The sequence below is a fragment of the Chiloscyllium plagiosum genome, unplaced genomic scaffold, assembly GCF_037043375.1.
Source record: "Chiloscyllium plagiosum isolate Xiang-an unplaced genomic scaffold, Cpla_swu_hap1 HiC_scaffold_12, whole genome shotgun sequence".
NCBI classification, from domain to species: Eukaryota; Metazoa; Chordata; class Chondrichthyes; order Orectolobiformes; family Hemiscylliidae; genus Chiloscyllium; species Chiloscyllium plagiosum.
The window spans coordinates 42,098,469-42,124,627 of NW_028270150.1; the positions used below are offsets into that span (position 1 = coordinate 42,098,469).

Sequence of the window (26,159 nt, forward strand, 5' to 3'; positions counted from 1 at the left end):
GATCCACCTTGAATTCTAGTAAACCAATACGGACTCCTGTATATCTTATTAATTGAAGATGCAGTGGGGAATGGATATTTCTGAAAATAAAGCTGCCAAATTCAAATGATTACATCTTTCCTAGGGTGTAGCTGTTTACAGTTCAACAGAGCTCACTAAAGTGATCAATGCCCTTTTAATTAGACTTTTTCACCAAAGTTCCCAACTCTTTGAAACATGGAACACCAATGAAATCTTAAGTCAGTAACAAAAATCTCCAACTCCTAGGTTATAAGCAAATTAGATTGCAAATTTATGAAAAAAATAAACTTGTCATATCATGGCAAACTCATTGTTCATGTCTTATTCTGGAAACTAAAAACAACTTGAAGGGGAATTGTAATTTTAGCACTGCCTACTATCACATTGTACAGGAGGTTATTGCTGATGATGTCATTATTATGCATCTGCAAGTCAGCATCCCACTCTGTCCATAGATGTGTACACACAGTATTATGAACATGAATGCTTACTTATCATCCACTTTACTGCCAGGCTCACCACCCCCATTCACATCTTCGCCTCTTTATTTGCTGCTTCATCCTCTGCTTTGTTCACAGTCCCAATATGAATCCTTGGTTGCCCTTCCCACTATCTCTCTAGTTAACCTGCTCCTTACCATTCACTCTTTCCACTTACTCACCAGGAATCCTTTACTCATGGTCGACAGCAAAGGAGCAGAGTGGTGAGCAGGAGGAAGACAGTAAGGAGTCAAAAGCAGGGTTGCCCATTATCCATTAGTCCCTTAGCCAATTTCCTAACCAGGTCAATCACTTTCCTTCAATTCCATAAGCTTGAATTTCAACTGACAAAAGCTCTTATGAGGCACAATATCAAATGCCTTCTGAAAGTCTTTTCCCTGTTCACTAATTTAGTCACCTATTCAAAAATTTCAAACAAATTTATTAGGTACATCTACAGTTTACAAATTTATAATGGTTCTCTCTGATCAACTTAAAATTTAAAAGATATTTAATCACTGTATCCTCAAATATAGATGTTACAAATTTGCAAAACATGTCAGACTAACTGATCAATAATTCCCTGGTTTCCTTCGCTCACCTTTCTAAAGTAGTAGAATAGATTTTCCAATCTAAAGGAATGGATCTTGAATCAAAAAACCTTGAAAGTTAAATAGTATTAATTATTTTAATTTTGTAACATTTTAACAATGGATAAATAAAACATTAGTTATAAACTCTATTTTTATTACATTGCGCAATATAGTTATGCAGACATGTTGCCCTCCTATAGATAGCACACATCAAAAGGGGAAGAAATCAACAAATGTCAGAGTGTTGCATCATGTTTTGCGAACTTGCTTTAAATTACATTAAAGTCACACAACTTACATTTATTTGAAATGCATACTTAGAGTGGAAATACATGTCACATTTACATGAAGGACAAATGCACTCAAAGTTAAGCAATCAGTATCCTCAAGGATCTACTCAACATAAACTGTGTTTCTATGAACTGGAGAGGGAAAGGGTTAACACTGGAAATATATTTAAAACTACAAAGATATTGGAAATAAATAAAGTATTATTTTATTGAGAAAAACACATAGGTATTCCCACTAAATCTAATGTGCCTTTTCAACTGAGTAGAATATGTATACAACACTTTAATATATTATAGCACATCCATTTCACATTTTCTCCATAAGTTGCTAACAAAACTCCTGTTCCTTTTTAGGGTATGTATCTTTGAAAAGCAAATAGCAGGCTAGGTTTGAGAGGAACATCAACAGAAAGATGGCTGAAAGGTAAGTTAGTACCCCAAAATAAATATTGGTCACATTCAGAAAGCTCTACTCTGCATTTAGGGAGCTCCAAATGGCATCATTCCAGAATTACGAGGCTCAGGCTTGCTGGCTTTGGATCTGTTGGATCAAGCTGATTAGAGGGACTCAGTCTAAAATCCTTTGCATATGGATGCAGTAGAAATGACAGACAGTTCACAAAGGTTATGTACAGATTGTCACTTGTATCTAATGAGCAATGGAAGTGGATTTGCTGCAAACCTTTGGCCTGGAATTACTGAAATGTTTTGATGAAGCGAAGATGTAGGTGCATGAATTTTCTCTGGCAAATTTGCACAATCAACTTAAAACTTTTTTATGCTTAAATGTTGCTATAGGTACATTTCCTCAATCGTTTCTACAACTAAGACATATCTGATGAAACTTTCATTGCTACTCTCGTTTACTGGATTAAAGCAACTAACACACTTATATAGATTCATCTCAATTGGTTTAGAATTTGACTGTCCTGTAGTCACTGATATCAGCCCAGCTAGGATGTTTGGAATTTGCTAGCAATTTCTTCATTATGTGTAAAATCAGGCTCACTTTACTTTGCACTTGACTTAACCAAATTGCTTGGTTAGGTCCCACTATACCTGATTTTTCTTTGGATCCTTATATCCCCATACGTGCATGTTATGGAATGGCTTTCCTTAAGATGTATTCTTTTAGGTGTATTCTACAAAATGATGGAAGAGGAAGAGCAGCAGCAATAAGAAATTCAGAGAGTGCAACACCATTGCAAAAGACAGTTTTCAACAAACTACTACCCTCTTGGTTGTACTTCATTTATGCCAATATTATACCAATACTTGAGTTTCACAATGCCCAAATTTCCTAAGATCCTCTAAGCAAGACCAGTGTAAAAAATGGTATACATTCCAACATAAACACAATTCAGGAAATTCTGGCAATTTAAAGATTGCAACAATCAGGTGACATTTGGGTACATTTAGATATCAAACATTTTGCAACTATTTTCTCATAAAGTAACCTTGAAAGAGAAAGATTTATTCAACAACATTGAGAACTAAGGAGTAATTCAGGAGTGCTCTTAGGTATAATTTGGATCTTGTTATCTCTTCCTTGCTGTCAATGAAGTTCAAATATTTACTCCAGCTACTAACATAAGATCAATGAATTTGTTTTCACAGTCATATGGGATTTGTTGAATTGATTTGTGACAACTACCTGATGAAGGAGCAGCGTTCCAAAAGCCAGTGCTTCCAAATAAACCCGTTGGACTATAATTTGGTGTTGTGTGATTTTTAACTTTGTACACCCCACTCCAACACTGACACCTCCAAATCATTATCAAAATGTGTGATATCTTTTCAAGTGTAAATACCACTAGAATTAATCCAAAAATAAGAATATTAATGACAATGTATGTTTATAAAATAAACGTAGTATGGAACAAGCATGTCTACTTCTGTTTATTTGGTCCTATGGTTTTATCACCACAATTGTATAATTGTCAGATACATTGTATTTGGTGCTCTGTAGTGGAGCTTAACTTGAAATTATAACAACCAGACTGCATATCTACATTAAAATGTTGGTTGACTCAGCACCAGTGTAATAGCTGTAAATCAAAAGAGGCTCTAGTACCAGTAGATTGTCTTGCCAACAGCACCACTTGTATTTACACGTGACCATTTACACGGTGAAATATTTTATGGGAGATGTAAGTTTGCTCGCTGAGCTTGGAGGTTCGTTTTCGGACATTTCGTCACCATACTAGGCAACATCTTCAGTGAGCCTCTGGATGAAGCACTGGTGATATGGCCCATATTATATTTATGTGTGTATAAACAGAAAGTGGGCCATACCACCAGTGCTTCATCCAGAGGCTCACTAATGATGTTATCTAGTATGATGATGAAACGTCTGAATATAAACCTTCCAGCTCAGTGAGCAAACCCACATCCAGAACCTCAACCTGAGCTACAAATCTTCTCAAAACTCACTGATTTTATGGGAGAATCGGGTAGGGTGGGAGGCACTAAAAATAAAGAAAGAAGTTAGTAAACAAAGATAAAAAGGTTAGCATTTTGAAGGAGGAGAGAGACATCATCTCCTTCATGTTTTCATTTCCACAATTGAACTCCAAAACATAATTTTGTCCAACTACTGAATGGGTTATTGGTCCTGTGATACAGAAAAAAATGTAAAATAGGATTAGTTTAAAACTGTGTTCATTTTTAAGTTAAAACAAACAAAATAGCTGAATGGTCTGAAAGTAATTTTAACCTTTATATAAAGATTTGACTGAAATATTTTATCCAATATCAATGACATACTGGTTCACAATAATAAATGTGATACTTGTTACGATTACCAAATTCACAATAAAGACATTATGATAACTAATTATTAAACAGGAAAGTTTATGCATAAACCTAGTGTAGATGGTTTTACACATTGTCTTTTTTAAAATAATGTATCTATTCTTTTAGACACATCTGAAATATTGGATTTGAAAATCTTTATAAAATATACATAATTATTATACAGGAACATTTTCTCTTAAGTAAATGAATAACAAAGGTACTATTCTTGTAAGAATGCCAATTATTAGCATTACTCATGTCCATGTATGAATTTATCTTCTTGACAAGGATCAGTCATGCAATATTAACCATTGTACCAAGTGTTTTTTTTCGCAAAGGCTGATATTTGTTCTTCCATTGTCTTTACAGGCCACTGAATCTCAAAAATGGTAATATGTTGCATCAATGGCCCTATTACATTCCATCATTCAGGCTCCCCCTTGAGCTATGAGTAAAAATACTGAAATATTAAAATACTCCAATTAAGAAAAATAGTGAGCATCTTCACAGAACGGACTGACGATCTAATTGATTTGTTGCTTGATCCAGTCAGAAAATCTAGAAACCCGAGTATAAACGCCAGGACGATTACGTCGAGCACATCCTTCTCCCCAGCTGACTATTCCTGCGAGAAACCACTTCCTTCTTTTCCCCAGACAAACCAGTGGACCTCCAGAGTCTCCCTTCAATAGAAAGTAAAAAAAACCATTTTTGAAGAACAGGCATTTCTCACAGTAAGTCAAATGATATGCCAGGTCATAATAATGGAAGATTTGTACATCCGAGTACTGAAATCAGGCAGGTAATCCTCACTGCCAGAACACATTGCACAATTACTCCTTTATCTTCTAAAATTTTATGTTTAACTTATTTTCAATTTTTTGATGTTGCCTACTAAACTGTGTTTAGACTTGCATTCTAGGTTTTCAGTAAATTTCCTCTACATAGTTTTCACATCTTTCCAAAAACTGTGATTCCCAAAACTGGCACAGGACTCCAGCTGAAACCTACATAGTGATTTTCTAAAAACTCAGAATAACTTCTTTACTTTTACAATTTATGAGGAGAATTTTCCCAGCCCCTGAACGACATGGGCATTAGTGAGTGGATCCTGCCATAAGAGTAAATAGTCCCACTTTCCAGCCAAATGTTTAATGGAGAGATGACAGTCTTGCTAGTGATCAGTAAGAAGCCTATTTGCAAATATTAACTTCTCAATATTACATCATCTCACTTGATTGATATGCAATCTTCTACCCACTGGATGAAAAGTAGACTAGCTAAATTCCCAACTTGCAAGTCAGAGCAGTGACCTGACCACTCCAGCTTATTGCTTGCTCATCTTATCCCCAACAGTCACCAATGTGTCAGGACAGACCTCATGGCCAATGACCTCGTGCACCTGCCATCCAGCAGAACATCCAGATGCCTGTCGGCAGAGCAGGGTTCCAGGTACCCTATCTCCAACACATCCAAGGCAAATAAAATGAACCATTAGGGCAGCTACATACTTCCTGCATTCGACTGGACACTTGGCTCGGCTTTAATGATGGACCTAGCACCAGGAAAGCCAAGAGGTGTGGGGCAGTGGCTAATACTTCCATCTGTGCTGAGCGGGAGGAATTGGACAAGCAGGGCACCATAGTGCTTGGGTACACAAGAAAACACACATGCTTCTTGATAGTTGCAAAATATGACACTTAGCTGATTTCTGGCAAGAGTCAGCCCTGTATTCCTCTTTAGATAGCCCAGGATTGTCGAGGGTTTTTTTGTTTTAAAAAAAGCCTAAAACCTATTATGTATGTGAACCCCATCTCCCATTGATGCAGCCATTTTACAACTGCATTATTTAATTGAAAACTACACTTGATCATTATATTAAATTTTATCTGTAATATGTCTGCCCATTCTGTCTCTGCCCCCTGAGATTTGTTATGACCCTTCTCAGATTCATTACATTTCCAAGTTTCTGTCATCTATAAAGAAACGTTGCCTTCAATGCCAAAATGAGATTTGGCCCTAATACAAACGCACTGGCATCGCCATCTCTGCATACACCCTTCCAATCTGATAAAGAACTGCGTACCTCACACTACTCTCTGTTTGTTGACAATCGCAATTTTGAATATTTTGCATTCTGCCTGTTTCCTTACTTATGCCAAATTCCATTTATCATCCATTGGGTCACAGTAAGGAAGACTCACTTTTAAAGTTCTCTTCCTTGTTTTCAAATTTTACAATGGCCTTGATCATCTCTATCTCTGTGCTCCTCTCCAACCAAAAGCTTATGGAATATTTATAGAGAAAATAGGAGCAGGACTATGCTGTTTAGCTCTTCCTGCAAAGCTACTCCATATTCAATACAATCATGGCTGCTCATCTAACTCAGTCCCCTCTTCCCCCTTTCTCTCCACACCCTTTGGTCCCTTTAGGCCTAAGAACCATATCTAACTCCTTCTTGAAAACATTCAGCATTTTGGCCTCAATTGCTTTCCTTGGTAGAGAATTTCATTCTATGGATGAAGAAATTTCTCCTCATTGGAGTGCTAAATAGCTTACTCCAGTAAACATAGTCCAAACCAATCCAGTCTCCCTTCAAAGGTAATTCCTATCATTCCAGAAATCAGTCTTTATTGCACTCCAACCATTTGTAAAACATCCTTCTTCAAAGAATCCAAAATTGCACACAATATTGCAGGTGTGATCTCACCAAGCCCTTGTACAATTGCAGCAAGACATCCTTGTTCCTGTGCTGAAATCCTTTGGCAATGAAGACCAACATACCTTCTTCGCCACCTGCATGCTTACTTTCAGTAACTGGTGTACAAGTACACCCAAGTCTTATTGCACCTCCCCACTTTCCCAATCTACCCTCATTCTGATATTAATCTACCTTCCTGTTTGTGCTACCAAAGTGAACAACATCATATTTATCCTGTCACACAGTATCCTTTCCAACAACTTGCCTACCACTGATGTCAGGCTCACTGACCTGTAGTTCCCTGGCTTGTCTTTGTTACCTTTCTTAAACAATGGAACAACATTAGCTACACTCCAGTCTTCTGAAATTTCACCAGTGACTAAAGATAAAGCAAAATTCTCTTCAAGGGCCGCTGAAATTTCTTGCCTAGCTTCCCACAATGTGCAAGGATGGACTTGATCAGGCTCAGGGCATTATCCATTTCAATGCGTTTTAAAGCTGCAAACACCTCCTCTCTAGTAACATGGATGCAGTCCAAAACATCCCCACGTTTTTCCCTGATTTCCTTAGCATCCATGATTCTCTCCTCAATAAACACTGAGGAGAAATATTCATTAAAAATCTCCCCCATCTCCTGTGGCTGATCCTTAAGGAGATCTATTCTTGATCAGTTTTATAAGTGACCATAAGACCATAAGACATAGGAGTGAAAGTAAGGCCATTCGGCCCATCGAGTCCACTCCGCCATTCAATCATGGCTGATGGGCATTTCAACTCCACTTATCCGCATTCTCCCCGTAGCCCTTAATTCCTTGTGACATCAAGAATTTATCAATCTCTGCCTTGAAGACATTTAGCGTCCCGGCCTACACTGCACTCCACGGCAATGAATTCCACAGGCCCACCACTCTCTGGCTGAAGAAATGTCTCCACATTTCTGTTCTGAATTTACCCCCTCTAATTCTAAGGCTGTGTCCACGGGTCCTAGTCTCCTTGCCTAACAGAAATAATTTCCTAGCGTCCACCCTCTCCAAGCCATGTATTATCTTGTAAGTTTCTATTAGATCTCCCCTTAATCTTCTAAACTCCAATGAATACAATCCCAGGATCCTCAGCCCTTCCTCGTATGTTAGACCTACCATTCCAGGGATCATCCATGTGAATCTCCGCTGGACACACTCCAGTGCCAGTATGTCCTTCCTGAGGTGTGGGGGCCAAAACTGGACACAGTACTCCAAATGAGGCCTAACCAGAGCTTTATAGAGTCTCAGTAGCACAACGGTACTTTTATATTCCAACCCTCTTGAGATAAATGACAACATTGCATTCGCTTTATTAATCACGAACTCAACCTGCATGTTTACCTTTAGAGAATCCTCGACTAGCACTCCCAGATCCCTTTGTACTTTGGCTTTATGAATTTTCTCACCGTTTAGAAAGTAGTCCATGCTTGTATTCTTTCTTCCAAAGTGCAAGATCTCGCATTTGCTCACATTGAATTCCATCAGCCACTTCCTGGACCACTCTCCCAAACTGTCTAGATCCTTCTGCAGCCTTCCCATTTCCTCAGTACTACCTGCCTGTCCACCTAACTTCATATCATCGGCAAACTTCGCTAGAATGCCCCCAGTCCCAGTGACTGTAGTCATCAATGGATTCACTTGAGCCCAATAGCTTAAATTGAATGTATGTCTTTTTTTTCATAGCCAGAGCCTCAATATCCTTCATCAGCCAGGGATCCCTAAATCTGCTAGCTTTTCCATTCATCCTGACAGGGACATACTGTCCCTGGACACTTGATATCACACTTTTAAAAGACTGCTATCTGCTAGTGCCCTTTCCTTCAAACAGACTCACCCAATCAACCTCTGCTAGATAGAGTCATAGAGATATACAGCATATGCCTAATGGGCCCTAAATTGGCCCTGCTCCAGTTTAGCACCGTAACCTGTGGGCCTATCCTATCTTTATTCATAACTAAGCTATTGCAAATAGCTAGGATCCAAGCACTCATCCCTGCAGTATCCTAATACTCATTGGCTGCCATTTGGAAAAATGCCCATTTATTTTGTTTGTCTCTTTTCTGTCAACTAGTTCTCTATCTATGCCAGCACACTATCCCAATCTCATGTGCTTTGATTTTACATGCTAATCTCTTATGTGGGACCTTAATGAAAGCCTCTTGCAGCATACATGATTTTATTTCAGAAACATTGGCGGATATACCTTCAGCTGGTTAACCACTAGAATTGACTTCCTAAGCCCTTCACATTTCTATTTCTCTTTTCTATTTTGAAGTTAAAAATCACACAACACCAGGTTATAGTCCAACAGGTTTATTTGGAGTATATACTGTCCACCCCAGTCTATCACTGTCTCCTCCATATCATTCCTTTTTTAAGACACTCCTTATAATCAAGTTTTATGTGATTTTCCCTGATAAGACCAGAGGTAGGCAATGTCAAATTTTGCTTTCTAAGACTTCCATAAAGCATCTGAGTACATTTTATTGAATTGAAGGCATTATGTAAATACAACTTTTTGTGACATTCATAGTGTCATACAGCAAGGAAACAGACCCTTCGATCCAACCAGTCCATGCCAAACATAATCCCAAACAAACTAGTCCCACCTGCCTGCTCCTGAACCATATCCCTCCAAACCTTTCTATTCACATACTTATCCAAATATCTTTTTAAATGTTATAATGGTACTCACATCCACCACTTGCTCAGGAAGTTCATTCCTCACATGAACCACCCTCTGTGAAAAACATTTGCCTCTAATGTCCTTTTTAATTCTCTCTCCTCTCACCTTAAAAATATACCCCCTAGTTTTGAAATCCCCCATTCTATGGAAAAGACAACTACCATTAACTCCATCTATACCCCTTGTTATCGTATAAACTTCTATCAGGTCGCCTCTCAACCTCCTAAGTTCCAGTGAAAAAAGTCTCAGACTATCCAGCCTTTCTTTATAATTCAAGGCTTCCATATCCGGCAACATCCTGCTAAAGCTCTTCTGAACCCTCGCCAGCTTAATAATATCCTTCCTATAACTGGGCGAGGATGTGAGCATCAATTGCAAATCTAACATTTGTTGCTCATTCCTGATTGTTCCTGAGAAGGTGACAATGAGTTGTTGTTGGACGATGTTACAAATGGGTAGGATCTGGATGAAAATAAGAGGCCAATGTTGGATCCTTGAGGGACTGCAGATGTAGCTGTGTGGGAGCTGGAAAAAAAGCCATTGTGGATGACTCTCTTATTGGATAGGATTGGCTATGATTGGATAGATAGGGATTTAACCTGGTGAGGGTATATTCACCTAGCTGGATGATGGAAGGCAGGAACTGGAAAAGGAAGCCGGGGTTATCGAGAATTATTTAGAAATCGTGAACAGTTTTCATAAAGAAATGGACTTTTCGTAGCCCAGACAAATTTGGAGACAAATGACTATGAACATTCATTTGTACATCCCTTGAATGTGATGTGGCTAGGATAAAGGTCATACCAGGGCAGAGACTTTGGTGACAGAGTCACAACTCTCAAACTTTTTCTTCAATTAATAGTATAATTTGAAAACCTGCTCAAAGCTCACCAACAGTCTGTCTCGAGTATCAAATAACTTTATGTAAATACACCGAACTGTTACCAATCTTCAGTATCAGATTTCAACTGAAATGATTCTTGTTTCTTTTGTACCTTTTTTAAAGTGTGAAATGATCAATTCATGGGCAAAAACATGATGGACTGGAAAGGCGTACTAAGTGGACTATTTTTGTATTATATTTGAGATACAAAAGATATCAGACTAGGTACATACGTTAATGATTAGTTTTATGATATTCCATTACGCACTAGGGACAATATCATGTGGTAAATATTCCAAACTTTGTGAGAAGATTTGTAGCTCGGGTGCTCGTTGTTGTGGTTCTGTTCGCCGAGCTGGGAATTTGTGTTGCAGACGTTTCGTCCCCTGTCTAGGTGACATCCTCAGTGCTTGGGAGCCTCCTGTGAAGCGCTTCTGTGATGTTTCCTCCGGCATTTGTAGTGGTTTGAATCTGCCGCTTCCGGTTGTCAGTTCCAGCTGTCCGCTGCAGTGGTCGGTATATTGGGTCCAGGTCGATGTGCTTATTGATTGAATCTGTGGATGAGTGCCATGCCTCTAGGAATTCCCTGGCTGTTCTCTGTTTGGCTTGTCCTATAATAGTCGTGTTGTCCCAGTCAAATTCATGTTTCTTGTCATCTGCGTGTGTGGCTACTAAGGATAGCTGGTCGTGTCGTTTCATGGCTAGTTAGTGTTCATGGATGCAGATCGTTAGCTGGCTTCCTGTTTGTCCTATGTAGTGTTTTGTGCAGTCCTTGCATGGTATTTTGTACACTACATTGGTTTTGCTCATGCTGGGTATCGGGTCCTTCGTTTTGGTGAGTTGTTGTCTGAGAGTGGCTGTTGGTTTGTGTGCTGTTATGAGTCCTAGTGGTCGCAGTAGTCTGGCTGTCAGTTCGGAAATGCTCTTGATGTATGGTAGTGTGGCTACTCCTTTGGGCACTAAACACTACATAGGACAAACAGGAAGACAGCTAACGATCCGCAGCCATGAACACCAACTAGCAACGAAACGACATGACCAGCTATACTTAGTAGCCACACACGCAGATGACAAGCAACATGAATTCGACTGGGACAACACTACTATTATAAGACAAGCCAAACAGAGAACAGCCAAGGAATTCCTAGAGGCATGGCACTCATCCACAGATTCAATCAATAAGCACATCGACCTGGACCCAATATACTGGCCACGGCAGCGGACAGCTGGAACTGATAACTGGAAGCCGCAGATTCAAACCACTATAAATGCCGAAGGAAACATCACAGAAGCGCTTCACAGGAGGTTCCCAAGCACTGAGGATGTCACCTAGACAGGGGACGAAACGTCTGCAACACAAATTCCCAGCTCGGCGAACAGAACCACAACATATTCCAAACATTGAAGTGTATGAAATAAATGGTAACAGATTAACCCTGGCAGATGGCATCAGTTATTAGGTCAGCAACATAACATAAATTTACTTTGTGTCAAAAATAACAAACATTACTATCGTAATATCTCTTTCATGCCATTCCATTTCTTCAGGTACTGTGAACAAGATTTTAGACAGCCACCAGCGATAAATATACCCAGGCAACAAGTATGCTTTTATGAGAAGAATTTTACGAGTGTTTTTTTCTCAATTCTATAAACTGCTGTGCAGAGGGACCTGGGTGCCCTTGTGCATGAATCACAAGATGTTGGTTTACAGGTGCAGCAGGTTATTTAGAAGGCAAATGGAATATTGTCCTTCATTGCTGGAGGGTTTGAGTTTAAACATAGGGAGGTTATACTGCAGCTATACAGTGTGCTGGTGAGGCCACACCTTGAGTACTGTGTACAGGTTTGGTCTCTTTACTTGAGAAAAGATCTACTCGCACTGAGGGGGTGCTGAGGATTAGATTTAGATTAGATTACTTTACAGTGTGGAAACAGGCCCTTCGGCCCAACAAGTCCACACCGACCCGCCGAAGCGCAAACCACCCATACCCCTACATTTACCCCTTACCTAACACTACGGACAATTTAGCATGGTCAATTCACCTGGCCTGCACATCTTTGGACTGTGGGAGGAAACCGGAGCACCCGGAGGAAACCCACGCAGACACGGGGAGAATGTGCAAACTCCACACAGTCAGTCACCTGAGGCAGGAATTGAACCCGGGTCTCTGGTGCTGTGAGGCAGCAGCGCTAACCACTGTGCCACCGTGCCGCCCACCAATTAGGCTGATTCCAGAGTTGAGAGGGTTGGTTTATGAGGAGAGACTGAGTAGACTGGCCTATTCTCATTGGAATTTAGAAAAATGAGGGGGGGATCTTACAGAAACATATAAAATTATGAAGGGACTAGGTAATACAGAAGCAGGGAGTTTGTTTCCACTGGTGGGTAAAACTAGAACGAGGAGGGCATAAGCCTCAAAATAAGCAGATTTAGGGCTGAGTTGAGGAGGAACTTCTTCACCCAAAGGGTTGTGAATGTGTGGAATGCCCTGCACAATGAAGCAGTTAGGCTACCTCGTTGAATGTTTTCAAGGCAAAGATAGATTTTTGTACAGTACAGGAATTACTCGTGGTGAGTGGGCGTGTAAATGGAGCTGAGTCCACAAAAAAGATCAGCACAGTGAGCAGGCTCAACGGGCCAGATGGCCTACTCCTGCTCCTATTTGTTATGTTTTTATGTTCTTAAACATATCTTACAGTGGCTTAGATGCCAACTTAAAGCTTTAATATGGAAGGAACAATAGTTTGGGATCTTGGTATGGGGCGAGTTGGTACAGCAGAAAATTTCTTGTGTCAGATCTTATTCCACATTTAACCAACAAAGAGAAGAGACAGATTAACTGATAATTTATTAATTGCTCTAATTGAGATATTATTCTGTAAGAATGATCATCACACTTGTCTATACCAAATGTGATTGGACTTGAATGACTAATGCAGGTCTTATGATATGTCTTTATTTTGTAGTTGAAATCAGAACCGTACACAGCCTAATTTTGCAGCTATGATTGTGGAAAATACCCATTAAATTACAATGGTTTGAAAATTCTTTTCCTATAAGTGGGTGATGTAAAATTATATATAAAAATTGAATTAAATAAAAATTTAATGAAAAAGCTTGTTTCTAACTTACTACATCTTAAGATCAACATTCATTAAAACAATAAAGATAAACTGCAGTATATTTTCGTGAAAGTCAAAGCAGCTGGTTCTGTATTTTAAGTGTTCTGCAACTGTCAATTAACTACCTGTTCTGAAATGCACAGCTACTTACCTGGCATGCATCAACTCCACCATGAAGGTAGCCTGCACACAGCATTCTAGTTGTCACTGAATTCTTGTATAACTTGTTACAAATATTGAGGGGAATTATTTTCACACTGGCCTCCTGAAGAACAGTGGCCAATTCACCTAAAATATAGAAAGATTTTGTTTAGATTAGATTGCCTACAGTGTAGAAACAGGCCCTTCGGCCCAAAAAGTCCACACCAACCCCCCATGGAACTGAACGTCTATTGGATCCACAAATCACATATAGCAAAATTATCTCCTTGCACTCTATAAATACTGAAGAAGATAATTAATTAAGTCTGTGCTTTCTTTGTTTAAACACATCCACGCCTAACAAAATCCTTTTCTGACCAATATCTTATATTTATTTCAGTCTCCAGGGTAACACTCATGTGTGAACATTCAACCTCAGAGTCAAGAATCACATGAAGATGCAAAAAAAAGTGCCACACCAGGTTAGGCACCTTGGTAACAGAGAGCCACAGTCAACTTTTTAATTAGCAATGTGACTTACAAAATCACTCCAAGGTTACAGTCGGTCTCCAGCTTCAAATAACTTTATGTTTTTAACAATATTTTTACAGCAATGAAAGATTTTCAAATCTTTCAAATTGGGGGAGGGGAGAATCTTTTTGTCACTGCTCAAGACTGCAACATACAAGATTGGATGCCAGGTATCTCCATCAGATACCCCAAATGCAGTCTGACACTTTATTGCAGCTACCAATGTAACACTACCTGCACCATGATAAAACTGGCTCATACAAATCTGTCAGGGTTCACACTTAAAATATAAAAGAAGCTGCAATACTCACTAGCTTACTGACAGTTCACAATGAGGAGAACAGACATGTCTGATAACTTTTCACCAAATATTTGAATGGATTAAGGTCAAAGCCACAAAGAATGGATTTAAGATGAACATCTCACAGGTACCTTACATGCACACAATACTTTGTTGCTTTGCATCGAGTCTAGCTTTCTGACAAGACCAAACCACTTTTCAACCAGTTCCTATTCATTTCCAACTTGTCCCAAACAACATTCTTCTTATTAATAACACACTCCAGCCGATCACTGCTCTGGAAGATTGACATCTCTGACTGTATCTATCAACACAGCCAAATTACTCATGTACCCTTTCTAATGTCTTTTAATGTTTCTCTGTTTCTGCAGGAAAAGAATGTGAGCAAATGAGGGAATGCCTAACAGAACGCCCTTGACCCTTTTGAAGGGCTGGCGGAGAGCAGAGAGAGTGTGCTTGTGCTGAAGGGGTGATTGGGTAGCTCCAACCATCTAGTGAAAAAACCCTGCTGTACCCAGCTGCATATACGTACACATAAAGTAGAAGCAGAGTAGGCCATTCAGCCCCTCATTCAATAAAATCATGGCTGATCTGATTACTCCACCTTCCAAACAATCCGTAATAACCTTCACTCCTTGCTCATCAAGAATTTATCAGTTCTGCCATAAAAATCTTCAGTGATTCTGCTTTCACAATCTTTTGTGAAAGGAAATTCCAATGACCTCAAGTTGTTAAGGTTCAGAAACGATTTACAAGGATGTTGCCAGGTTGGAGAGTTTGAGCTATAGGGAGAGGCTGAATACGCTGGGGTTATTTTTCCTGGAGTGTCGGAGATTGAGGGATGACCTTATAGACATTTATAAAATCATGAGCGGCATGGATTGGGTGAAAAGCTAAGGTCTTTTTTCCCAGGGTAGGACAATCCAAAACAAGAGGGCACAGGCTTAAGGTGAGTGGGGAAAGACTTAAAAGGGACCTAAGGGGAAATATTTTCAGCCAGAGGTGGTGCGTATATGGCTGCCTGACGAAGTGATGGAGGTGGGTTCAATTACAACATTTAAAAGGTATCTGGATGGCTATATGAATAGGAAAGGTTCAGAGGGATATGGGCCAAAAGCTACCAAGTGGGACTAGATTCATTTACGATATCTGGTTGGCCTGGATGATTTGGACTGAAGGGTCTCTTTGTTTGCTGTGCAACTCTATGACTCAATCACACTAACATTTTAATAAAATACTGGGTAAGGGAGAAACTTGTGACACTAACAATCCTTTATGTTTTTCATGCAGCTTCTGGATTCCTCTCCCAAGACAGAACCAAAAGAGGAAGATTCCCAGGTCCAACTCTACCAGCATCTTACAGCATACCTCTAGGGAGGAACAGTCGCCGGTCTTAGAGGATACACTGTCAGGATCTGCCTTCCAACTGCCCATCAGTGCAGAGACATTCACCTCAGTGTGTAATGTGTCACGAGTAGGTTTGGTCCCATATTCTGTGAGCACAGGCCTGCAGCAAGAGGCTGAAGGAACGGCCAAGGTCTTAAACACTCAGGGGACAGCTGGAGAATAGGTCCCTAAAATCAGTAGAGATGACGAGCCTCTGGATCAGCTGTTAAAGAGCTGATAGAGATACAGAGGTGAGCAGGGGAAAATCTGCCAGAGGTTCCAGAGATCCTGTACAAACCGGACGAAAGGGCAGAGGACTCTGCCTGATGTCTGTCAGCTGATGTGCTTCCAGCATGTCAGCACATGTCTGCCTTCCTTGGAATGGACAGCAGCTACCATTGACAGCCATGTACAGCGGAGCAATTGGTATCTGGTGATTCTGTCCTCCATGTGCCCTTGAGGGTTGAAAGAGGTGCCATTTCACATGGACAGGGAGGAGGAACAACAGCCAGGCATCCAGGGATCATCATCTCAGGAAACCCCAGAAACACCACCTCTCCTCTGCCAGGGACCCAAATTGCTCCATCAGTTCAGGTTGAGGAAGTTGCACCTGCATGTGTGGTGGTCCAGACCCAACAGAACACATCCATCAAAGTAATCCAAAGCAAAGCGGCAAAGCATTTAGCAGGCTGACTCAAGCTTAGTTGCAGATGTCAATGTGGCTCTGACACATAGCAATAGGATAAAAAAATTAAACAATACTGACATTGCTTTGGGTGCTCAAGTACAGAATCAACTTTCTGGATAACCTGATATTTGACATAAACTCAGCTCTGTTTACAACAGTGCTATGGTCTCTTTCAGTTTGTTAAGGTTTATGACTATTGATGTCCTTGTAATCTACCTTGTGAGGTAATATTCATCCTAAGCATATGCAAGGAAAAGGGCATGGAAGATATAGAACGTAGGGAAATAGATGGTGACATCTTGAAAAATGTCCATAATACAGAGGAGGAAGTGCCGGATGTCTTGAAACGCATAACGGTGGATAAATCCCCAGGACCAGATCAGGTGTACCCTGGAAGTCTGTGGGAAGCTAGGGATGTGATTGCTGGGCCTCTTGTTGAGATAGTTGTATCAATGATAGTCACAGGTGAGATGCCAGAAGACTGGAGGTTGGCTAACGTGGTGCCCTGTTTAAGAAGGATGGTAAGGACAAGCCAGGGAACTAGAGACCAGTGAGCCTGACGTTGGTGGTGGGCAAGTCGTTGGAGGGAATCCTGAGGGACAGGATGTACATGTATTTGGAAAGGCAAGGACTGATTAGGGATTGTCAACATGGCTTTGTGAGTGGGAAATCATGTTTCACAAATTTGATTGAGTTTTTTGAAGAAGGAACAAAGAGGATTGATGAGGGCAGAGCAGTAGACGGGATCTAAGTGGACTTCAGTAAGGCGTTCAACAAGGTTCCCCATGATAGACTGGTCAGCAAGATTAGATCTCACGGAATACAGGGAGAACTAGCCATTTGGAAACAGAACTGGCTCAAAGGTAGAAGCCAGAGGGTGGTGGTGGAGGGTTGCTTTTCAGACTAGAGGCCTGTGACCAGTGGAGTGCCACAAGGATTGGTGCTGGGTCCTCTACTTTTCATCATTTATACAAATGATTTGGATGTAAGCATAAGAGATATAGTTAGTAAGTTTGCAGATGACACCAAAATTGGAGGTGTAGTGGACAGCGAAGAAGGTTACCTCAGATTACAACAGGATCTTGATCAGATGGGCCAATGGGTTGAGAAGTGGCAGATGGAGTTTAATTCAGAGAAATGAGAGGTGCTGCATTTTGGGAAAGCTAATCTTAGCGGGACTTATTTAATGGTAAAGTCCTAGGGAGTGTTGCTGAACAAAGAGACCTTGGAGTGCAGGTTCATAGTTCCTTGAAAGTGGAGTCGCAGGTAGATAGGATAGTGAAGAAGGCGTTCTTCAGGAATTGTGAGGACTGCAGATGCTGGAGATCAGAGCTGAAAATGTGTTGCTGGAAAAGCGCAGCAGGTCAGGCTCATGCCCGAAACGTCGATTCTCTTGTCCTTGAATGCTACCTGACCTGCTGCGCTTTTCCAGCAACTCATTTTCAGCTCTGATCTCCAGCATCTGCAGTCCTCACTTTCTCCTCCATAAACATAAATAGTATATATTAGCATAGTACAATAAAACAGAGCATATTTCCACTACACACCAAAACGCACAATTGAACATTTTACCCTGACAACTTACTTGAATAAAAATTACAGAATAAATTCACTGATCACATGCTTACTCCAGAAAGTATGGATCAGAGACAGCCGTACAACATTGGAGCATTAATTATCCAATGTACGTTCACATCATGCTTCAAATTGGGCAGCACTGGTCATTTTGCTTACCTGTACATTTGTTAGGACTGCACTGTGTTTTCTTCGTTATGCAAAAACAACACATTCTCATTGTTTATTTTTCAACAGCATTTACAAAAGCAACATACCATCTTCTCCTAGTACTCCCCAGCCAGTTACGTAACAGTTTGATGTGGTACTGAAGACATGAGTAATAGCAGGTAAGCAGACAGGTTGGATGGAATCACTGAAAAAGACTGGTGTCTTCAATTCTAATAGAGCAATGTCATAATCTGATGTATATTCATCATATTTGGGATGGGTAACAATTCTGTTAATTGATCTGGTCACTATCCAGGAGTTCATTCTATTCATTAACCTCAAGCCTAAATATGCCGTCCAAGCTGATGAAGTGGAATATCTGTAAGAATAAGGAAATTCTGTGACATATTAGAAATGTGTTAACACAAAAACTTATCAGGTTTCTCTGAATAGTTAAACAATGTTTCTGCTGCTTGGATGATTCTGGAGAGGCCCTGCACTATCTTGTGGGGAGTGGGAGTGGTGGGGGTGGGAGTGGTGGTGGTTAGCGGTACGCTAGACAATGGATTCAAAACCTATATGGCAAGCAAATGAGAACAGGAAAAGGAAATGAAGGAAGAGATAGGAAGAGACAAGTTAGACAGAACCTTTCTTGCCAATGAACAACTCATCCATTATTGTTAATACCCAATGTATATTTATGCAGGGCCTTTAACAAAATGAAAATCCTCCAGGCATTTCACAAGAACACTAAAACAAGCAAGCCATATAGGGAAATGACCAAATGCTTGGTCAAAGAAGTGTCTTAAGGGAGGAAAGTGAGATTGATAGGATAAGAGATGTAGAGAGGGAATCTGAGAGCTGGAGGCATAGGCAACGGATAGCATGGCCAACAATCATAATTGCACTACCACACTTCCTATTCCTCAACATTCCCTTAACTCTGGCATTAACCATCACGGTGTTTGCTTGATCTCAAAATAAAATCAAATATACAACAGGCATTTCAGAACTCTTTTTTTTCCATTCACAGGATGTGACAATTGATGACATGGTGAACAGATAGAGCCCATTGCTAATTGCTCTTGAGACAAGTGAGAGGCATGCCACAGTCCTGCAGGAACTACTAACATTTCTCATTTATAAAATTTAAAACTTTCGGAATGAAGATAATTTAATATTGCACTTAAGCTTCTGTTGTTATTTTGTTATCTCTAAATGGCAGGATTAAGTGCTGTAAAAGATTTTCTAAAAGGCTAGCTAAAAGGGGTAAAAATTTGATTGCTTCCACTTTTAGTACATCAGGTCATGTGGTCTTCCAACTTTATTATTTTACATTTATATAGTTAATGGATAGAAAGTTGTGAGCAGGGTATATACAGTTTCTCAATAATGCACTCCTGGTGCGAGCCATTAGGAAGCAGAACAAAACCTTCCATGTAAATTGGAAAGAAATGAATTTTTACCACACTCTTGCTAAACTCAGGGGGATTGAAAAGTGTGGCATTGGCTAGCAGGTCTGGCAGCATCCAAGGAGCAGGAGTCATCAGGAAGGGCTCATGCCCAAAACGTCGACTCTCCTGCTCCTCGGATGCTGCCTGACCTGCTGCGCTTTTCCAGCACCACATTTTTCGATTCTGACTCTCCAGCATCTGCAGTCCTTGCTTTTTTCTAAACGAAGGGAAGGCTGATCTTTTTGATTTGTTCATACCACTACTTGAATTACCATTATATCAGAAGAATTCTGGATGGTCGATTCCAAATATTCAATTAGAAAATAAATTATTTATTAGAGAAACGATCATTTTGAAAAGAATGTTTCACTTCTGTCAATTTCAGCATGATCATGAACAAATTTCTACCTACCGGATTGAGTCAGAGTCTTGGAAACAATGGCCAGCTGATACCAGCCAACGATTTGAAACAATGGATGCTCCACATATATGCCCATACATTCCCATTTGCAGACTAACTTGCCAAGGCCATTTCCCTTTCTTGGCATTTTCACCCCCAACAATTTTTGTTTTCTTGGCTGGACTTGTTCCACATCCTGAAACATATTTGGAGATTATATTTCTATTTGCAATAGATACTATCAATTTAACTGAATTAAAACATAATAACAATAGCCCATTTCATATCTGGTACAATAGTTTCTGATTCAATTTCAAGCACATAAAACTAAAGATAACGTGTGTTACAGGATTCTTTATATATCTTTTCCATTGTAGTTAATAACTGAAGTAATTGTGCATAGGAATGAAGGGGTTTGATATGTATCAAAATTAACTATTCTAAAACATATTTAGCTCAGACCTGTTCTAACTTATGATTCAGTTTATGAAACAGTGAAGAAGCAGCATAAAACTGTTACTCCCCATTTGAACATCAATAAAATTATAATGGACTTACATCAGTGTCTGCATGGCGGTAGTGCAGAATAAATATCTACATTTACAACAAATGCAAAGGATTGCAAGGATGAGTATCCATGAGGGTTGTCATACTTCTGTAACTTTACTGGATGCAAAGCAGAAACCCTGGAAAAAAATGAACTGTTTTTCTCCAGAATATCTGCCACTCCTCCACAGAGATTACAGTGAGTAGGTGTGACAACCCATATCGAAATTCACTCTTTTTCCTCTGATATTCAATCACATTTTTATGCAAAACATGCAGAAAAAATAGAATTTTGTAGACATCATCAGTTTTAGTCCTATTTATACCGCTTATAGATTTTACCTATTCTTTGAATTTCTTGTTGCAGAACTGAAAGCATTTTTTTAACTTAACTTCAGATAGTATATTTTTTCCAAATCTTTTCCCAGCTTTCTTAACATCCTTCCAATATATATTTGTAATTTCATATTATTACTGTGATAACCTCTTTAATGGCTATGGGGATATCACTGGATATGTGGAGTTCGTTGAGTATGAGTTCCTTTGGTATCTCATCAACCGAGCCCTTTAGAAGACAGACCCATTGGCTGAATGGGTGGTGCCTGATGATGGTTAATTGCTCAAAAAAAAGTCATGGCAATTTGATGGTAGAAAAGTCATTCATTTGTTTGAGATAATACTTTCACATGCAAGGCAAAAAAAAAGGCAGACCCACATGGTTAATAGTGAAAAGAAATGTCATGGTGATGTAGTGGTGGGAAAGTCATTTAATTGTGTGTTAACTTCTGAATATAAAAAAGGCAGGCCCACCCAGAAGGCTCTGTCCCTACCTCTCACTCAGGAGGCCTAGAGTATGTGATGCCACTCTGAATGGACTCAGAAAGACTCTTGTGGCACAGTTATAGTCTTCTTACCACTCAACTAGGATTCCTGCGTTCAAGTCTCACCTGCTCCAGAGGTGTGCAACAGCATGCCTTAACAGGCGGATTAAAAATAGCTATAAAGTGGACCCAGGGGGATGGGTCTGCTGAACTGTCTGCCCTGGGCTGGGACTAGCTTATGCATGCTGTGATTACTGGCTCCATTTTGGGTTCAACAATAAATGATGTTTCTTACCAGCTGGGCTTCCTGAGTTATTGCAATTACATTATTGGCTTTCACTCACAGGCAAGGATAACGTGTCCAAAGATGACATCAATTTGGGTTCTGCAGGCTTCATGACACATACAGCATTTGTTATCATGTGGGATGTCTGGTTGTAGATATGTAATTACTTTGAGTCTCAGCTTTTCGTTTTCACCACTCTCATTTTTCCCTCTTCATTTTTTTCATCATTACATCTCTAAGTGCTATCACTCTTCCCACAGAATCTGCCTCCATCTCCTCAGTTCAATGATGAAGCTAGTTGACAAATTTATTCTTGGTGTCAAATCCAACTCGGATAAATTTCATAAAAAATGAAAAAACTACGGATGCTGTAAATCAGAGACAAAAACAAAAATTGCTGGAAAAACTTAGCAGGTCTGGCAGCATCCGTGAAGTGACATTAAAGTTAACATTTTGGTTTGAGGGACCCTTCCTCTGAGGAAGGATCCCAAAACGTTAACTCTGATTTCTCACCACAGATGCTGCCAGATCTGCTGAGCTTTTCCAGCAATTTCTGTTTTTGTCCATGAACTCTGTGTTCTTCTTCTAGTTTTCCCTCCCAGAAGAAGTATAGTTGCCTCAGTGTTCCTTGAATTGTCCCTCTCCAGTTTGCTGGCTCTCACTGAACGTGGCGATGTCAATCTCATAGCATCAGAGTTCTTGAATGACAAACTACAGTGCCACGCTCTGGGCAATCACTCTGTGGTGTATCCATGAGGGCCCTGGTATTCCTATAGGGAGGAACTAGCCATGTTCCTCACTGACACAGAAGGCAGGTAATTGGGTTGGCAATGAGTTGAAGTCCGTAAGTATCTGTTAATTGATCATTTAATAACATTAATTGTTGCTGACTCAAGGAAGACCCCAGTGGACTATCTCTCCCAGCATTTAATTGTTGATGTGGTAAGATGGGGACAAGTATCACTCCAGGGCATATAGATCCAAATATTTGACCTTCTTTCCACCTCTCTTGCTACCTCCAGGGAGGGGTAAATTCTGCCTTCTGGATTAGTGTGGGTTTTTTTGCATCAGTGATGGCTTTTCAGAATTAATTTTGTAAGTTTCGACATCTATCTCCATGGTTTTCCAATATGTAGAGTAATGCCACTTCCTTTTCCATCTAGTTTCTCTTTTCAACATATTCTACAAACCTGAATGTTACATTCATTTGCATCTGGTTAATTAAAAACACGATGTAGTTCCCTGTTGCCCCAATAATCTTCACTTCTTGCATTTAATTTCTAATGTTTTAAGCATGGATCCGTATACATCTTATTACAGATTTACCTCATTTCACATTTTCCTCTATTTCAAGGCACCATCCAGTAATCCAGTACTAGTGATATAAGTCTGACTATCCAAGATTGTGTCTAATTATATAATGCCTTTTACCTTGTAATTGGCCTGTAATATTCGTCCCTTTAATCCCTGGTGAAATTTGGATATCGAAACATTTCTATAAAATTCTTCTGTATGCTATTTTGACATTTAAGATGTACAGGTTAATAGTTTTTATAAAATGCTACCAGGAGTACACAGATATAATTTCATTGTGTAAGTGACACCATGAGAAAAGCTACAATAATATAAAACAAACGACTTAGGAAAGTATAACATTTTCCATAGATATTATTCACTATAGAGCGTAACACAATTGTGCTCAACAAAAATATGGCTTGATGTGTGTCACATTTTGCAGTGTACCACGGTTTACCTCAACATACCACAGCCTGATTCATCTGATCCATCCATGCAGTCTCTTTTCCCATCACATTCTGGATTAATCTTGTTCACACATTTACCATTATGGCACTTATATGATGTAAAGGAGCAGCCTTTATGCAATGAAGGAAAGATCACTGCTGAGAGATCACATAGTTCACCAAGGATTACAAACAATGTTTTTTTTTCCCCATTAAATATAAACCTTCTACGTAAAGCTTTTACAGGAACATACCAGCAACATCCCAGTTATTCATTTCCTTGCAAAATATTGGTCACTTATGACTTGTTGGCTGGATTAAATGAAAAGACAATAGCTACATCTATAGGAAACTCTGAAACATCAGCCTGAAGAAAAAACTTTAAATTTATGATCAAGAGAATGGGAATCTTGTCAACATTATTCTCTAACATCTCATGAATACTTCTATAATTCAAGTAAATATTTGTCCTGTCATTTATCATATGTAAAGTAATTAATAATTGAGTTGTGAATCAAGCAGAGCATTTAATCATAACTATGCTACAGCTCTCCACGCTACTTGCTAAAGTAAATAAATGGAGACTCTGGATGCAGTCAGCCAATAACATTCTTTTACACCACCCTATTTAGTACCAGTAATTCAACTGTACACAGTCTCAGCAATTGTTACGTTCACACAAGAACTTACTCTTGTATTCAAAAACCAGAACGTTATTAAAATAATTATTCATATGATTTAAAAACATTGTTGAGCCCATTCCTGGATATTTCCCTTTGAGATTCCCTATATAACTTTCCATCAACATCCAGGATAATACTTAGAATATGTTCTTTGTACAAAGCAAGTTGAATCTATACTGTGAAATGGAATTTGGTCTCAGAGAAAAATAGAATGAAAAAGATTTGCATTTATATAGTGCTTTTTTATTACCTACAAATGTTTCAAGGCACTTTGTAGTTAATGAGGTTATTTAGAAATATAGTCACAGTTACAATGTAGAAAGTTCAGAAGCTAATTGTATACAGTAAGTTTCCACAACCAGCAATAGGATAAATAACCAGATAATCTGGTTTAAGTGTTAGTTGTGAGATAAATATTGGACAGGATATGGAAGAACTCCCCTGCTCCTCTTCAAATAGTACCAAGGGTTCATTTACATCCTGACAAGACTGACAGGGCTTCAGTCTGACAACTCATTTGAAAGACATTGGTTCCAGTATGGTACTGAATTGTCCGCAGAAATGATGGTTAACTTTATTCACTATAAGGGTCAGTTTTAGGTCAACCCAGTTTACTTTAAAGCAGATTTTATCTAAATGCTCTAAATGTCCAAAACAGGATCCAAAAGGTATTTTTATGCACCAATAATCACCCTATTGGAACTTCATGCTGCACCAAGGAGACTATCAGGCCATCTCAGACCTCTGACTAAATTCTGTTTAAATAAAACACTATACACTTTTATGTGGCTTAAGTTCATAATGTGAACCTTTATGGCAAGAAGTAATGCATATGTGGTATACCAATCAATGGATATTAAAATGATTGGTTACTTTGTAATGTTGCTACATTGATTTTATATTTTCTGCCTTAACTCTTTCTTAATTTGTTTTGTCATATAATTAAATGCCTTGATCCCTTAAATACAAATTCAATACAAAATGGTGGCTCGAGAAATCGTGGATGCATTGGTGATTATTTTCCAGAGTTCAATAGATTCAGGATCAGTTCCTGCGGATTGGAAGGTGGCTAATGTTGTACCACTTTTTAAGAAAGGTTGGAGAGAGAAAGCAGGAAATTATAGACCAGTTAGTCTGACCTCAGTGGTGGGAAAGATGCTGGAGTCAATTATAAAGGGTGAAATTATGACACATCTGGATAGTAGTAATAGGATAAGTCAGAGTCAGCATGGATTTATGAAGGGGAAATCATGTTTGACTAACCTTCTGGAATTTTTTGTGCATGTGACTCTACAGATGGACAAGGGAGATCCAGTAGATGTACTGTACCTGGACTTTCAGAAAGCTTTTGATAAAGTCCCACATAGGAGGTTAGTGAGCAAAATTAGGGCGCATGGTATTGGGGGCAAAGTACTAACTTGGATTGAAAGTTGGTTGGCTGATAGGAAACAAAGAGTAGTGATAAACGGCTCAATTTCAGAATGGCAAGCAGTGACCAGTGGGGTACCGCAGGGATCAGTGCTGGGACCGCAGCTTTTTACAATATATGTTAATGATATAGAAGATGGTATTAGTAATAACATTAGCACATTTGCTGATGATACTAAGCTGGGTGGCAGGGCGAAATGTGAGGAGGATGTTAGGAGATCACAGGGTGACCTGGACAGGTTAGGTGAGTGGTCAGATGCATGGCAGATGCAATTTAATATGGATAAATGTATGGTTATCCACTTTGGTGGCAAGAACAGGAAGGCAGATTACTACCTAAATGGAATCAATTTAGGTAAACGGGCAGTACAAAGAGATCTGGGTGTTCTTGTACACCAGTCAATGAAGGTAAGCATGCAGGTACAGTAG

The 26,159-nt window shown here is 39.5% G+C and overlaps 1 protein-coding gene across 1 annotated transcript in view; it reads right to left on the reverse strand.

Annotated features, from left to right (window-relative positions):
- Positions 1 to 3,762: 3,762 nt before the first annotated feature.
- Positions 3,763 to 26,159, reverse strand: part of LOC122555509 (suppressor of tumorigenicity 14 protein homolog) — an 83,936-nt gene continuing 61,539 nt past the window's right edge. Inside the window, exons 14-18 of the mRNA XM_087992712.1 lie at positions 23,641 to 23,775; positions 20,237 to 20,420; positions 18,478 to 18,749; positions 13,750 to 13,886; positions 3,763 to 4,862 (exon numbers count right to left, since the gene is read on the reverse strand). Coding sequence (XP_087848838.1) covers positions 4,704 to 4,862; positions 13,750 to 13,886; positions 18,478 to 18,749; positions 20,237 to 20,420; positions 23,641 to 23,775 — 887 coding nt within the window. The 3' untranslated portion in view covers positions 3,763 to 4,703. The remainder of the gene's footprint in view (positions 4,863 to 13,749; positions 13,887 to 18,477; positions 18,750 to 20,236; positions 20,421 to 23,640; positions 23,776 to 26,159) is intronic.